Genomic DNA, 16497 nt, shown 5'->3' on the forward strand with positions numbered 1-16497 from the left:
TGAGTGTAGGAAACAAAGTTAGCCAAAACAATGCGATTACTTACGGGGAAACGAATGCTCAACACCATTATTCTGCAGTAGGCTACTCTATGTTACTGGGCGTGTTTATGAAATCACTTCATACCGAAATCAGCCGTTGCTTATTATACAAGTATCTCCGGTTAGTCTACTCTATTTCATAAGGGACTCAGAGGTATCCATATTATATACGGTAGCCTACAATTGAGCGCATGAATCCCAACAGCCATAATCAAACTTTATGGAGCGCGTAAAAACATGCTAAGGGGAATTTGTGACCTATAGTCCAAATGGAACAACAGAAGGCATAAATGCCTCCTCGTCCTCGTGCATGTTATATATTAAAAACAATTTGTGCATATAAATCCGGGATTTTCAAACACTATATTATATAATACTGTGAAATATATGACACGTATTTTATATTATAATAACAAAAAGCCCCCAAAATTATATTGAAATATTCAACACAGGAATAAATAACTAAATTAGAAGTAACAAACAGTTACAATAGCATACATACCAAATTACTTGGAAGTAAGATAGAGACGGTATTACATTGGCATATGTAAATGTTTAATGTGATCATATACATATAATGTAAATTATATTAATGCAATGAGAGTAGTCACTATACTAGATTGTAGTAAAATATATCAGACACTGATCTCTTCTCCCACTAACTATGCAAATGTACATTATTGCATAATTATCCGCGACGATACACTACAATGGTTGAGATCTCCCCCTCTTTTTAAATCAAACATGAATTTTGCGTAGTGGCTAACGGCTGCCACTGTTCACGTGGTATACAGAGGGTGGCGCTCAATGGAGTTAGTGTTGACTTGTCTGGCATAATGTCCACCGCCTGCCTGATTTATTGTCCCGCTAAAATAGTTGTCCCGCATGCCTCGTATAATATTGTCCCGCTACAATATACAATTTGTAGCGGGACGATAGGTATTTGCAACTCAATTCATCCCAAAATGAATCAATTTATGCTGGTAAATCGGTGTGAATTTAATCTGCATTAACCTTTATAGACAAATATATATATATCTTAATCTTGAATCTTTATCTCATAATTTACATTCGTGTTATATTACATATTCGCGTACCTTACTCAAGTAAAATGTGCTAAAAATTGCACACCCTAGACTTTTGGCAGGATACAATGTTAAGGCACATAAGGCCAACGGCTCCAACCCTGCCGTGCACCGGCGCTGGGGACTGAGGGCATATTGGGAAACTATGGGCGCGTTCGGAAATAGCGCACTGAGCAATGCAAACTAATAGGCCAGCTAAAGGAGATAACGAAGTTATTGTGACATGATATATATACAGTATAGTATGACCTTTCAATGTGTACATAATAGTTTTACATGCATATACAATTATACATACGGTCAGTCCTTGAATCATGGCTCATATGCAGACATTGCCTAATTTAATGGAATACTCTGTAAGGTGCATGTGGGCGGCTCTTAAAAGAGCCTTTGGGTTGTTGGTAGATCAAGTCAGCGTTATTAACCTCCGAATCCGTACAGAGTGCGTCCCTGTCTCTTCAGAGCATAGACGACATCCATGGCGGTCACGGTCTTTCTCTTGGCGTGCTCGGTGTAGGTGACGGCATCACGGATCACGTTCTCCAGGAACACCTTGAGGACACCGCGGGTCTCCTCGTAGATCAGACCGGAGATACGCTTCACTCCACCACGGCGAGCCAGACGGCGGATAGCGGGCTTGGTGATTCCCTGGATGTTATCACGAAGCACCTTGCGATGGCGCTTAGCGCCTCCTTTTCCAAGTCCCTTTCCTCCTTTTCCTCGGCCTGACATTTTGAGTTCAGCTGTAGTTGGCTTCAGAAAACTGAGTAATTTGAAAGTTCAGAGACTTGCTGTTTTATGTGTGTTCGGAGGACGTAAGGGAGGACAGGCAGAGCGAGGCTGCTAGCTGCGTGGGCGTTGCTAACTCCGCCCCCCACAACACACACACACGCACACACGCACACACACACACACACACACACACACACACACGCTCTAATATAATGTAATACAATCAAATATTATATAGCCTATGTATGCACAGTAGGCTATGCAGCCAGCCTATACACCTCCTGGTTCATTTTGGTCAGGTTAGTTTACTTTACAGTAAATATTATATTGCTAGTCAATATAATACTATTGTTTTGCATTCATCTCAGAAATGTACTTGCCAAATAAACTTAATATATCATGGCATAACTAAATCAGTAATATATCAGTCAACAGTCAACAACAACACCATTTTCATATAGTTTATAATACTTCAGTTGTTCAGTTTGTACTAGCCAACGCCATTGTATACACCGCCCCAGCTATAATTCAAAGTCAGTTAGTCTCAAGGTTGTATCTTTAGAATTAAGAAGTTCAAGAGTTCATCTAATCTAAAAACTAGACTAGGACCACTTTTCAATGTATCTTCATATAATTGGTCCTCACTAATGTTCATGATAAAATAGCACAAATAAAAAAGCAGTTCAGAAACCCGTCCACCACTGACATCATCGATAGGCAGTCCAAGCTAATAGAAACGGCAGTTTTTCTATTCCTGCAAAGTTGCAATGCAAAAATGGAAGCTATCATTCTCATGATATAAATCTAAATATATAGTAAAATCTTGTTTAATATAAATCTGCCTAACAATGATGTCACTGGGTTTCTAAACAGCCCACAGCAATGAGACACAGACCGACTAGAAACTGATGGAGGTATTTTTATTATGAACATTAATGAGGATAAGAAAAGTGGCGCTTAAATGTACGGTTGTGCTATTGTACTGTGATAGATCAATGGTATTTATAATATTTAACAAAACATAAAATGTTGGGTTGTTTCACAACTTTAAAAAAAAATCAGTTAGATTAATTAGTTGATTGATTTCTGAATAAAGTAAGAATATAAATGAATACTATTATTAAAACAAATGAGTCTAAGAAAAGAATATTATTGATGAACAAATTCAGGTATTGCAGTAGTTTTTGGATTAATGGCCATGTTAGTTTCATGACTTGACTGCAAGGTATGTCTTGCATACTTAGCTTACATAGGTCTGCTATGTTCAATAAGAAACAACACAGCACTTTAACAACACACATCTTGTATGGGGGTCCCTCCGGGACTCCTGGCACAACATTTCCAGATGGGGGTCCACGGTCACATTAATAGAGTGTATAAACCACTGAGTTTGACCATGGAATGCTCCTCTTCCTCAGCTCTTCTTGATGAGCCTGTGGACAGACAGGAAGGCCTGCTGTAGCCCAAGACCCTGAAGGGCGCTGCAGGCTTGGATCTCCCAGGCTCGGTCCAGATAGCTGGGCAGGTCCAGGTGCTTCGACACCTCGCACACACACACACATCAAAACATGACTGCCGTTAGTGTTCTGTTATACACCGAGTTGTTTCTGGGCTTGATCTTTTAGGTGATATAGCTTCTCATCTTTGAAGTATTGAGAATTTAATTTATAGTAAATTTAAATTATTATCAAGGCTTTAAAAGTCCACTCCAATAACAAGAGTACTGGGTAGACATTTGTCTATGTCCACAGGTATATAGTATTGTACACAACTGAATTATACACATCAAAATGTTCACAGAAATCTCCTGAATGCTAAGATGTACTCAATTCTACCTCTTGTATGCTCATGGCGTTGGGCAGGTCCTTCTTGTTGGCCAGCACCATCAGAGGAACTCTGGTGAGGTTGTCATCGTTCAGGATTTTCATCAGAGCTCTGTGAGCTTCAGGCATCCTCCCCGCATCACTGCTGTCCACCACAAACACCACAGCTTTACAGCCTTCCAAGTAGAACCTGCATGGACAAGCATCATATCAAAACTGTTGCTTTTCAGCTTATTTCGCTCTGCGTTTCGAGCTTGCAGACTTGCTATACTTTTGTTGCTTTTGTTTGACACTTTTCAATTTGGGCATTAATTTACAAAAAATAACATTATTGCCCTACGCACCTGTCACTACACTTTTGAGGTGTGCATCGGCCTTTTGCTAAATGAAAAAGATTCTTGAAAGCAATGTTTATATTGTAAATGACATTTTGTGTGTTTGTGTATGTGTGTGTGTGCTTTTTTTTGCATGGCTGCACAGCATAACATCCAAGCAGCACAGCCAGGTTCTCTGAGGCTTTGATTAGACATGCAGCTGTGTAATACATTATGATATTAGTCATTGCTAGAGTGTTTGTTCAGTAAATATTTCTCTCTCTCTCTCTCTCTCTCTCTCTCTCTCTCTCTCTCTCTCTCTCTGGTACCTCCAGTTGGCTCTCATCCGGTCTTGTCCTCCTACATCCCAGATGGTCAGAGCTGTCTTCTTATCCACGTCCAGAGTTCCTACGTTGAACCCTATGGTAGGAGACGTGTCCACAACCTGCACACACACACACACACACACACACACACACACACACACACACACACACACACACACACACACACACACACACACACACACACACACACACACACACACACACACACACACACACACACACACACACACACACACACGTGTAATATAGCAGAAGCTTTTGGTGATGTGTGTATTCGGGATTTCATTTCATTACTGCAGCTGGGTTCATTTCAGTTATGGAAATTTGACGCCATGTGCTCGTTGGGAATCAAACTCCAGCACAATCAATGCCTTGCTCACCTTCCCGGTCAGCAGTCGGGCCAGCAAGGTGGACTTCCCAGACGAGTCTAAACCCATCAGGATGACCTGAACGCACGTGCGTACATGTGCATGCGCGCACACGCACCCATATATACACATACACACAGTTTGTGTTAGAAGTGTTGCATTAAAATCATGCATCTCGTAATGTAATGGTTCAAGACACAGAGCTCATAATAACCATCTGAGCAGCCATCAGCATGGGTCAAGTTGAAACACTGAGTTCCTCCTCACAAAACTGATACGGTAATCTAATCTAATCAAGTCAAGTCACATGTTATCAAACCTTCCAAGTGTGTAATTTTACGTCTGTATTTTGATATGGAATCTTATACCAACATGCAACATCACAATGTTTTGATTTATTGCATACTATATAAAGTTTGTGTAAAGTGCAGCGGGACGATTAAACAATGATAAAAGGATAACAGAAAAAAGGCCAGAGGGCTTGTTTCCATTGTGGTCCTGTGTATTCAATTCATGGGACCACATGGACCGGTCATTCAGCTTCACAAACAAAAAAAAGGTTTTAATTTCTTGTTATTTAATGTCACAGAGTGACTAAGTTGTCTTCTGACCTGTAGTCCACAGGTCAGAAGACAACTATGTTTTCTTTCTGTTGTAAAGCTCTCTCATTGTCTCTTCTCCTGCAAGATGTTAAAATAGCATGAAAATATCTCCTAGGCCTAGGCCTATAGGGCCTAAAAAAAACTAAAGGCCTACCAAGTCTACTATACCATGCACCCATGACCAAAATTTGCATTATTTTAAAACAAAATGTGAGACGCCAGAGGAGTTCATAAACGATAGCCAATATTAGGCCTATGGTCAAATATGACATCAAGGCATTTAACCCATTCTGAACGGGAACCCCTTTTGGTGTTAGCATCATGTTATGCTTTAGCTATTGAAAAATAGCAGATCTACAAGCTCGTAGCGCGCCACCGAGTGGCGCGCTACGAGCTTGTAGGTCTGCTATTTTTGAAAAATCGAAGAGCGACTGACATTTTTAGAATCTGATCTCAGGTCAGAATGGGTTATAATCAGACCAGTGTGTGTCCAGTGGAAACCTCGTATGAATCTGATCTCAGGTCAGAATGGGTTAATAGTAACTCAAGTAATACGTTACTATACCCGGCCCGTACCCCTGTATTGCTTGTGTGGGACAAGTGCGATGGGGGGGATGGGAGGCCCCCATCCCAGTGTGGATCTGGTCACCTGTGGAGGATGCTTGATGGAGTTCTTAGAGAGGATCAGACCCATGATGACACCGTCCTCTGTGGTGGCGACACCTCTCCTCTACGGTCCTTCTTCTTTAGTATAGGGATGCAAATCATCGATCAATTCACCCATTGATAATTCATAACGTTATTGGTGGTCGATTAACCGGTCAGTTGATAAGCAGAGTTCAACTATCTTCATTTCCCAGAAAAAAAATATAATTAAAAGTGCACTGTTTTGTCTGTTACGCCACATGCAAAAGCAAAGCAGAGACGTTTCTACACAGAAATACACAGAATTATTATTTTTGCCAGGTGGATCACCGATTCCATACCATCAGTAGAGAAATTACTGAGCTTCAATTGTACAGTGTTTCGATTCCAAACGTTTGCACTTGTTAATCTGGTGTCCTGTGCTGTGTGTGAGTTCTCTCTCCATGGATGAAATTGCTATGCTGAGTCTGAGCTAAAATGTAGTTCCTGTTTACTAATGAGCTGGAGAGACAGAGAGTCGTGTTACTGAACAAACACTCTCTAGCAACTATAGAAGAATATATAGATACCGTATTTAATGTACTATAATGTTTACTATAATTACTTTTAACAATTACCTATAACTTACCTCCTCTCTAAATAGTGTAGGTTGCTTTAATCCAGTGTACTGTAAAGTGCTGGTACTGTATCTTTTATTTCCTCTGATGAACTTCAGTTCCAAATATCACCACAGCTCATCCACGAGAGAGAGGAAGGGAGGGAGAGAGAGAGAGAGAGAGAGAGAGAGCGAGAGAGAGAGAGAGAGAGAGAGAGAGAGAGAGAGAGATTGCTCTGAGCTGTACTGTACGTGTGTGTGTGTGTGTGTGTGTGTGTGTGTGTGTGTGTGTGTGTGTTACAATAGCTTAACATTATATTTATATATATACACATTTGTATTATATACTTTACCCCTATTCAACTAGCTGTCTTTATTATATACTGACACATATTTGGCAATGTTTAAATGCATTGTTTCTGCATGCTCAAATTCAAGTACATTATTACAACATGCATTATGTTTGAGGAAGTGGTACAGCTAGGGAAAAATACTGCCCTAGAAAGTAGACGCGTCGCTCCAGTGAATTGGTAAGGTATTATACCTGTAGCCTATAGAAGCCATTTGCATGAGAGATGCTATTTTTATTTATGGAGCACCAATAAACCATTTGAAAATAGAATATTAAAATTTCAAATACTGTCTCAGCAGAAATGTGTAAATGTATACACAACCCTTGGTTTTATGCATGCGTCGAGTCCATTCATTGGAGCACAGCTGACAGCAAATCAGACTAGTTAGGGAGGGAAACTCATAACTGGGATTGAGCATTTGGTTTATATTTCTTTAAAAAAAATCATAACTTTTGACAGGAATGTGCTAGAGACTTACTTTTTTTTTTGTTGGACAGACTCGTATATTTATGCTCTACAAGTGGGGGGCCGTATGTCTGACATGGCTGAAGTAGACACTCCAGTGAATTGGCAGACACTCCCTAACCAGGCTTCAAGCACGCTCTTTAAAACCCTCCGGTAGCCACGCCCCCTCCCTCTCCACACACACACACCCACCCACACGGGCTGCAAACTTGTTTGTTATACAGAGTGAAAAATATAAACAACTTATAATGTAACTTTGCACTCCATGAAGTGGAGTAGTCTGGCGTGTTAGGGAGTGAAAACTGCTCAGTCACAACACTGTGTGACAGCTTGAAAGAGAAGTTATCTTCATAACAACAAACTGGTGGGTTTGTTTTCATTCTGCAGGTGAGTTAGCTACCAATGCTAAGTGAGCATTAACGTGCGTGTGTGTGTGCGCGCGCACGTGTGTGTGTGTGTGTGTGTGAGAGAGAGGGAGAGGGGGGGTGAAATTAAATGAACAAACAAAGGTGCTTGAAGTGCTGTAAAGTGTTACCTGAATTGCACACAAACCTGAGTTAGCTATACCTTAGCCCCACAAGCAGAACTCAAATGTAGTAAAGTTTCTGACACTTTGATTACAAAGCGACAATCAAATTTCATAAAAGCTTTATGTAGGGTTCCGAGAGGGGCTAGCTATACCTATGCTAAGCATACTGTGTGTGTGTGTGTGTGTGTGTGTGTGTGTGTGTGTGTGTGTGTGTGTGAGAGGGAGGGAGGGACTGGGTGTTGAAATATAAAACAAAGGTGCATTAAGTGCTGTATGTGTGCATGTGGGTCCTATATATACATAAATAGAATACATATATACAGACACAATGTTTTGTTTGGGGTGTCACAGGACCAAATCCTTGTATAAAACTGAATTCTTCTTAACTGTTTACCAATGATGGTTTAACCCATTCTGACCTGACCTCAGATTCTAAAAATGTCCTCTAAATCCTGACAGTTTTCTGAAAAAGCTATGTTTCTGTCAGTCGTTGTTCGATTTTTCAAAAATAGCAGACCTACAAGCTCATAGCGCGCCGCTAAGAGCTTGTAGATCTGCTATTTTTTAATAGCTAAAGCATAACATAATGCTATATCACCAAAAGGGGTTCCCGCACAAAATGGTACTGTAGGATAAATCGATGCTAGAAGGCTTTCTTACTTTTCTTTGTAGTTGTTACGTCCCCACCAAAGAGGTCCAGGTGTTATTTTCTGCAAAAGCGCATTATTGGCTATTTCCCCTACCATAAACCCCCAATGAATTGAATTGAATTGAATAGGGCGTTGGGGTGTTGTGCTAATTTGCTTATTTCCATTGCTCAAATCATAATGTAAATAGTATCCCAAGCGGCACACTTTACTACTTATTTCGATGGAAATAAGCGAATTAGCACAAAAATCCAACCCCCATTGTGGGCTTATATATGGGGAAATAGCCAATACTTATACTCAAAGCTTATATGGTCTCTCTCTCAACCTGCTCCACAGGTACACGGGCCAGGGTGACGACCCCAGATCCCCAAGATCAGCTTCTTCTTAGCCCTGACATGCTGTGAATGCTGGACCCTATAGAGCCCTGACATGCTGTGAATGCTGGACCCCTAGAGCCCTGACATGCTGTGAATGCTGGACCCTATAGAGCCTATGCCCTAAATCCCTGACCACGACATGCTGTGAATGCTGGACCCTATGCCCTAAACCCCTGAATGCTGGACCCTAGAGCCTATGCCCTAAACCCCTGACCACGGCATGCTGTGAATGCTGGACCCTATAGACAGTATAGAGCCTATGCCCTAAACCCCTGAATGCTGGACCCTATAGAGCCTATGCCCTAAACCCCTGACCACGACATGCTGTGAATGATGGAGCCTATAGACAGTATAGAGCCTATGCCCTAAACCCCTGAATGCTGGACCCTATGGAGCCTATGCCCTAAACCCCTGACCAAGGCACTACAGCAGAATGCTTGCTATGTGCTGTGTAGTGCGAAACATCCAGACCAAGGCTGAGTGAGAAGATCAGGCAGCCAGGATAATGAGGCTGGTTGGGGGCCATTGATACTGGGAGGAGAAGTACTGCATGGCCAGCTAGCCAGCCAGATGTATGGAGGATGGAGATGAGATGACTGGAGTCTGGAGGAGCTGCTGGAGGTCTCATCATGAACTGGAGAGAGAGAGCCACAGTTTTCCCCTGGCATCACTACAACTATCTTATGAAGTCAAGTGGAAGAGTCGACAGCTCAAGGTATGAACTTTGTCTTTTGCTTCTTGGCTACGGCTTGTGTTTTTAATGCGTGTGATTCAAGCTGGTGTGCTAATGCTGTCATTTTGGGACCCATTGACCGGGTGGCAAATGGCAATGGAACTGGTTCTGGCTCTGGGGTTGAATGCTATAGTCATCATGTGAATCTAGAGTTGGTCTGTTGTGTTGTATCTGCTGTACAGTATGTGAGTTCAGTTGTTGTACCAGGGAACAGTATGTGTGTGTGTATGTGGCTCTTGATCACTTCAATAATCCCATGAGTGAATTTGCTATTTCCATTTGGTTGGAGATGGAGCTTTTGGGCTTTGACATAACAGCCATCAATTCCAATGGTTAATTTTCAATAGAAGACTGATTGACATTAGTTGATGTACGTTGTTGCGTGGTCACTGAGGTTCGTTGTGAGTCGTTGTGACAGGGTGGCTGTATTGGTTCATGACTGGCATGGTGGCAAAGAATGTCCCTATGTAGGTCCTTTCTTTCTTTTCTTTTTCTTTTTGTTTAGGGCACTAAATGGCAACGTAAGACATCATGTAAATAGTTGTATTTGCTACTCTTGTTTCTCTGCCAAGAGGCAGCGGTGGCCGAACGGTTTGCGGAGCGATGATTATCGGAAGGTCGCTAGTTCGTATCCCCGGACCGGCACGTTAAAATTACCACCGCTGAAGTGCCCTTGGACAAGGCATTGAACCCCTACCATGAAATGAGCAGGGCCTGGCTGTAAACAAGTTCTTGAGCTTAGTCCAGTTACCCTGGGTAAATATAGTAACTTCCCTTTGCCTGTCCTGAGCCCATGCAGGCAGAGGCCTTTTTGGGGCAGTTCTGGGCACGCACGCACGCACGCACGCACGTCTGTAATCCACACACCTCAACAACCAGTTTGCCCCACCGACTTCAAATTTTGACACCCCACCACCAGAACTGCCCCCACGCACGCGCACGCGCGCGCACACACACACACACACACACACACACACACACACACACACACACACACACACACACACACACACACACACACACACACACACACACACACACACACACACACACACACACACACACACACACACACACACACACACACACACTCGCACACACTCGGTGCATTTATGTGGAAATAAAACCGTCACTGGCGTCACACGTGCGTCTGCTTTGATGTGTGTTGTAAAGCAGCAAACAGTACGTTTTTTTTTTACAGCTGCTACTAAACAAAACATAATGTAAACACTTGCTAAATTGAACCTCAATCAAATGCTCGGCTAATATTATTAATTCTTACCTTAAACGTGAAAAAATGGTGAAGTGAAGACAAGTTGAAAGTTTGTGCAGGTGCTGTGAAAATGGCGTCTGATGTGAGGACACAGGAGGACTACTTGAAGGGGGAAAAGTTATTGAAGGGGCGTGTCCAGGTTTCCAAGGCTTAATTCTGTATATTTTACTGGATTCTGACCATTTTGTGTGGGTACAGAACAACATTGGTTGGAATTAAGTAAATGAGTCCATTTGAGAAATACATGCACACGTTCTTGTATTATTAACAAGAGATGATTCTCGAAAAAAAGTGACATATTCTTGTACACAAAAAACGTAAATGTGTCTTGTTAATCATAACATATTTAATCATGTTATATTTACTGTTTCTAATAACCATTTGCCCGTACATTTTAATGCATTTTGACCATTGTGTGTGGGTACAGAACAATATTGGTTAGAATTGAGTGAATAAATCCATTGCATAAATAGATGCACACGTTCTTGTATTTTTAAATGATAATCGAAATACTTGACATTTTCTTGTAAACGAACATACTTAAATGTGGCTTGTTAATCATAACAGATTGAATCATGTTACATTTACTGTTTGTCAGATCCACTTATATGAGTGTACTGGTTTGGTTGTTTACTGTTCCTCGTGTCAAATAGATTATTTACAGTGCACTGGTCATACTGGTTTGGTTGTTTACTGGCATATAGAACAGATCCACACATGATGTTGAAGTGCAGAGTGAGAGGTGTTTGTTCAAGGTGATTTAACTAAGTAAACCATACAGTAATTGGCTGGGATCCCACATGATTTCAGGGGGGGGGGGGGTCCCCATACGATAGTGAAGTGAGAATTTAAGGACTTTTAAGACTTTTTCAAACCTAAAAAAATAGACCATTACTTCGTTAAAAGTAATGAACAAACTATACCATGAAACAAATTGTGATTATAGCTTATCTAGGCAAAGCATATCTAAGCTCATGCACAACGCCTTGCAATGCGATCGAGGCACGTACACTAGTACAAATCTCAAACTTAAGAACCTACATTAAAAATCACTTCACCGGAAATAGCTGATCTACAAGCTCAGGATGTGTTTCAGCAATCTGCTACTTCTGCATAATGCTCGGCCGTTTATGCTGAATGCTCGTCTATGGTGACACCGTACGGCAGGGATGCTACAGCACAACGTGCATGTGGTTGAACCATTATGTAATGTCGATGACGATGCGTGTCTCCGACAGAACGAGAAGTGTCATGTGTTTCTGCCTCATGTGATTTAAAAAGAGAGCCTGCTGAAACCACCCTCTTCTTGGGTATAGGCCTACACTACAGGCTTTAGTTTAGACATACTATTGGTCCGACTGTCCGTAGACCGACATTCCCTGGCCCCTAGCTCTTCTTCCCTTCTTGGAAAAAATAACAAGAACTATGCACAAAAAAATAATTTCACCCACTTTTTAACTTGTTAAAACTGTGACGTGACAAATTATGATGATTCTGTTGCACGCACATGTTCTGTGAATGTTTCTGTGGCTGCAACAGGGGTGGAAATTACCTAAGACAAACGTCCCACATGGACGGTAAAGTTGACCGTGACAGTTAAGAACCTACAGCTGTACTCACTCATAAGTGCAGCGTCTTTGAGGAGGTGAACATGGAAGGTTCCTCTTTGCTTGATGAACACAGCATGCATTGGCCAATCTTCATTGGCACAGACTAGAGGCAAAGTTGGAACAAAGGAGAAACTCATGTGGAGGGTACACAATGGCTACAAAATGAAGAAATAGCCACACATTCATACACCGATGGCAGCGGAAACCATGCAAGGCACCAAGCAACACATCAGGAGCAATTAGGGATTCAGTGTCTTGCTCAAAGGACACTTCGACATAGCGTGCGCTACAAGCTTGTAGGTCTGCTATTTTTTGAAAAATCGAAGAGTGACCGACATATAGATAAAAAGATGTAATCTGATCTCAGGTCAGAATGAAAACTGTCAGGATGTAGAAGACATTTTTAGAATCTGATCTCAGGTCAGAATGGGTTAAGATAGAGCCTTTATTCAGCATGTGTTACACAACTATAGCTGGTTTTACTTTTACAGTAAACCTGTGCTAATTCTGAACATATTTACCAATGTCATTTTTTTTCTTTTTTCTTAGATAAAGTTACCCAAAATGTGGCTGACACCGGTCCTTTTTTTGGTAACGGGTACGGTCGCCCCCTTTTCCATCTCGCCCCACTACTCTACCTAGCTGAGAATAACAAACATCATTCATGTTGGTGATTATATAAAAGGTATCATCATATTAATTTATAATTGTTGAGTTCACTCTGTAGTCTGTGTATATCCATGGACATAATAGCACAATTACAAAACATGGGCTACATGGAAGAAATGTGTTTAATAAAACTAAGTGGATTGTGTACACAGCACTGAAAGAAAGCAGTCACCGTCTCACAATTAGTTGAAGGAAAAAAAAAAAAACTTCTCAGGGGAACTTCAGTCAGTGAACAGTGACTTGACTAATAGGTCCATATTGATCCATAAGAGTCCAACAACACCCTCCTAGCTGTTGGCTCCGGGTGCAGGGACTGTGAGCAGTGTGAGGGTCGAGCACGGTAGCTCTCAGAGTGGGGTCCAGGGACCCTCAGGGTTCCTTGTGGGGGGTTTCCAAATAGACCCTTATAGGGTCTGTAAGGCAGTGGTTCTCAAAGTGGGTGCTGTGACGTAGGTCAAGAGGTGCCACAGAAGACTTTGATAATATTTGGATTTTTACATATTTACATACCGCAATATGACATAAATATGGTAAGGTTCTATAAAGTAACAATGAAAACAAAAATCTTTGAGAAGCACTGCTGTAAGGGACCTCCATAGCGGAGTGTATACTAATGGAACCAAACTACAGTCTCAAGAGTGTCCTTGAAATTAAAACAAATAAATAAAAAGGTTTGAGAAACACTGCTTCTAGGAGTTGGCCCCGGTCCGAGGGCCCCGCATGACGTGAATCCTCGCCTCGTCATCAATCTCGTCCAGGACCCTCTCTTGTTTGACCGACAAGATGGTGTAACTGACTGGAGAACTGCTGTTAAGTATAAATAACAACAATCACGTTCTATGTAGATCGGCTATTATCATTTTTTTTTAAGTTTAGGAAAAATATATATTTTAAAATGAAAGAAATGTCTACATTTCAATACAGCAATGCATTATTATAGCAAAATGTGTCATTTTAAAATAAGTATTGTTTATTTTAAAGCATGTTATTTTGAATACAGAAATGCTCAGGTACTTTAGTTCCCAAAGTATGGTCTGGGGACCCCCAAGGGCTCCACTGCTTTAACTCAAGTACACTTTCACTTGTAGCGGAGTAATATTTAGACCAAGGAGTACTAGTGTAGCCTCGCCCGGGAGGCGAACCCGGGTTCCCCATTCCAATGGCACGTACGTTAACCAGTCGACTAAAGAGTCATGACACGATAGCCAAGTAGCAACGCAGCACCGTATAGCCTACAGTCGTCCCCCCCCCAACTGGAAGCGCGTCCACGCGCACCAGCCAGGAGCCAGGCTCGACTGACTGGGGAGACCTCCGCCCCAGGGAGTGAGACTGTTTGGGCTGTCGACTACCCAGGTTAAGGTCTGTGCCGCCTGGGAACATACTTGTAGAGGTTACCCAAACACAGCCTGCCACCAATGTAGCCTCGGCCGGGAGGCGAACCCGGGTTCCCAATTCCAATGGCACGTACGTTAACCAGTCGACTAAAGAGTCATGACACGATAGCCAAGTAGCAACGCAGCACCGTATAGCCTACACTAGTAGCCTATCTAACCACTTTCATACACAATACATCCATGATCCCACTAACTTATAAACAGTACAATAGCGCCCTCCTCTGGACTGGTGCAACTCGACAGTCCACTACTGTTGACCACTACATAACATGGCAGACACAAATAAAGAAAGAGGAAACATGAGGGAGTATTTAACAACTCCAATTACCTTTATCTAAGTTTTAAAAGGTAGGCTACTTATTCTACTTATTGGTTAAATTTGTTTAATTTCCTAATTATACACAATCCATAACATATCCGTGGCATGTTTTGTTTATAAGGTTGTTAATGTGTCTGATATTCCATACACATCACATACAAAGTTGCATTCTAATTATTTAGCAGCCCAAATCAGTAATTAACTGCTGGTTCACTCCACTATTCCATGAGATCCACAGACAGAGACAGATCACAACATTCCATTTCATCATAACCTCTGGTTTCTATTTCGACTTAACCCGTGTGATCCGGTCCTGAACCCGCCTTACTGCATCCGGTAATTCGAGGCTCACACTTAATATGCACGTATCGTTTCCGTTACCGCTCTGGAGCCAAACCGGATCAGCAAACTGCAGAACGAATTGACATGCTGTGTACATGCATAGTTGTACATGAGTAACATGACGGTTTGACATTCACAGTCAGCAACACCACTAATATAAAAGTAGACACGCCAACGTCCTTAAAATGAGCACATACTGTTTATATGGGACACATTGTCGTGCAATCACACCTATCAATCCATTGTTGTTATTACATGTATAAAAGGATACAGATTCCGACCACAAACGCTCCGATGGCCAGTCCGGTCCAAAGGTTGCGTCTGCGGACCTTTTCCATGTTCTGCTTCCAGTAAATTATCTCCTCTCTGCGGCGGTGAAGCTGCCTCTGGGCGGCCGTGAGGGGAGCTGCCTGCCCCCCCTGTACGGGAGCCTGCTGCTGGTCCGCCATGTCTCTGTGGCTGTCTACTCTAGAAATGTTAAACGGTCACCGTTGTTGTTGTTATATTCAGCTCGGCAGTGTCTAGCAAATATTAGAATAGCGTCTTCTTGTTCTTCTTCTTCTCTGGTGTTTAAAGGCGGTTGGCAAACCTAGTGGTACATTACCGCGACCTACTGTATGCATTACGTATTCTATACGAGAGAGAGAGAGAGAGAGAGAGAGAGACTTTAATAATAAATATGCACTATACAGACCCGTTTAGATTAGAACCAGTAGCATAGCATTACCATACCCTTTTAAAATAATACATTTAAAATTTCAATGCAAACATAATTTATTAAAATGCATATCATGGTAATTGACAGAAGACTTTAAAATGAACCCTGCATGGCTAATAAATAAGACTAAAATATGCCTTAAAACATTATACTTGCCCTCTATAACTAAAATTAAAAAAATGAAAACACCTTAAATATTGTATTTCTTTCATAAAAAGACAATGGGAACTGCTCCCGTCAAAGGTGCAATGTGTCAATGTGTGGTCTAGCCCGTGCATTATTCCATAGGGCTGGACACATGTTACATATATATATGGACACAATGGCATCATCAACTTGCGACAGGAGCAGTTCCTATTGAGTGAAAGTTTCTCTATTTATGAAATAAATACATTATTGTCTCCGCCAGGCCGAAGGCATGGTGAGAGAGTATGTTTTGCCGTCCGTCCGTCTGTCCGTCCGTCCGTCTGTGAACAGCTAATCTCCGGCCCTGTTAACCCGGTCGATGCTACATT

The 16497-nt window shown here is 41.8% G+C and overlaps 3 protein-coding genes across 3 annotated transcripts; all 3 read right to left on the minus strand.

Annotated features, from left to right (window-relative positions):
• Positions 1 to 1356: 1356 nt before the first annotated feature.
• LOC308324490 (histone H4) lies at positions 1357 to 1862 on the minus strand. Its single transcript, XM_080776532.1, has one exon. The coding sequence runs from the start codon at positions 1854 to 1856 to the stop codon at positions 1545 to 1547; it is 312 nt and encodes a 103-aa protein (XP_080632658.1). The 5' UTR covers positions 1857 to 1862; the 3' UTR covers positions 1357 to 1544.
• Positions 1863 to 3158: 1296 nt separating this feature from the next.
• LOC308324488 (ADP-ribosylation factor-like protein 11) lies at positions 3159 to 6676 on the minus strand. Its single transcript, XM_080776530.1, has 6 exons — positions 6584 to 6676; positions 5960 to 6054; positions 4721 to 4786; positions 4323 to 4438; positions 3692 to 3869; positions 3159 to 3399 (listed from the first exon to the last, which is right to left on the minus strand). Exons 2-6 carry the CDS (start codon positions 6002 to 6004, stop codon positions 3271 to 3273), a joined length of 534 nt encoding a protein of 177 aa, XP_080632656.1. The 5' UTR covers positions 6005 to 6054; positions 6584 to 6676; the 3' UTR covers positions 3159 to 3270.
• A 6637-nt stretch (positions 6677 to 13313) lies between these two features.
• coa3b (cytochrome C oxidase assembly factor 3b) lies at positions 13314 to 15820 on the minus strand. Its single transcript, XM_080776533.1, has 2 exons — positions 15536 to 15820; positions 13314 to 14005 (listed from the first exon to the last, which is right to left on the minus strand). The coding sequence occupies exons 1-2, from the start codon at positions 15711 to 15713 to the stop codon at positions 13899 to 13901; spliced, it is 285 nt and encodes a 94-aa protein (XP_080632659.1). The 5' UTR covers positions 15714 to 15820; the 3' UTR covers positions 13314 to 13898.
• Between the last annotated feature and the right edge of the window lie 677 nt (positions 15821 to 16497).

This window comes from Protomyctophum bolini, assembly GCF_963924005.1.
Source record: "Protomyctophum bolini genome assembly, chromosome: 11".
NCBI classification, from domain to species: domain Eukaryota; kingdom Metazoa; phylum Chordata; class Actinopteri; order Myctophiformes; family Myctophidae; genus Protomyctophum; species Protomyctophum bolini.

Coding starts and splice junctions, on each gene's coding strand:
- LOC308324490 (XM_080776532.1), bottom strand. CDS start 1,856: ATGTCAGGCCGAGGAAAAGGAGGAAAGGGACTTGGAAAAGGAGGCGCT.
- LOC308324488 (XM_080776530.1), bottom strand. CDS start 6,004: ATGGGTCTGATCCTCTCTAAGAACTCCATCAAGCATCCTCCACAG. Junction 4,787..5,959: donor CCATCAAGCATCCTCCACAG/GTGACCAGATCC, acceptor ACGTGCGTTCAG/GTCATCCTGATGGGTTTAGA. Junction 3,400..3,691: donor ACGCCATGAGCATACAAGAG/GTAGAATTGAGT, acceptor TGTGTGTGCGAG/GTGTCGAAGCACCTGGACCT.
- coa3b (XM_080776533.1), bottom strand. CDS start 15,713: ATGGCGGACCAGCAGCAGGCTCCCGTACAGGGGGGGCAGGCAGCTCCC. Junction 14,006..15,535: donor AGCGTTTGTGGTCGGAATCT/GTATCCTTTTAT, acceptor GCAGTTCTCCAG/TCAGTTACACCATCTTGTCG.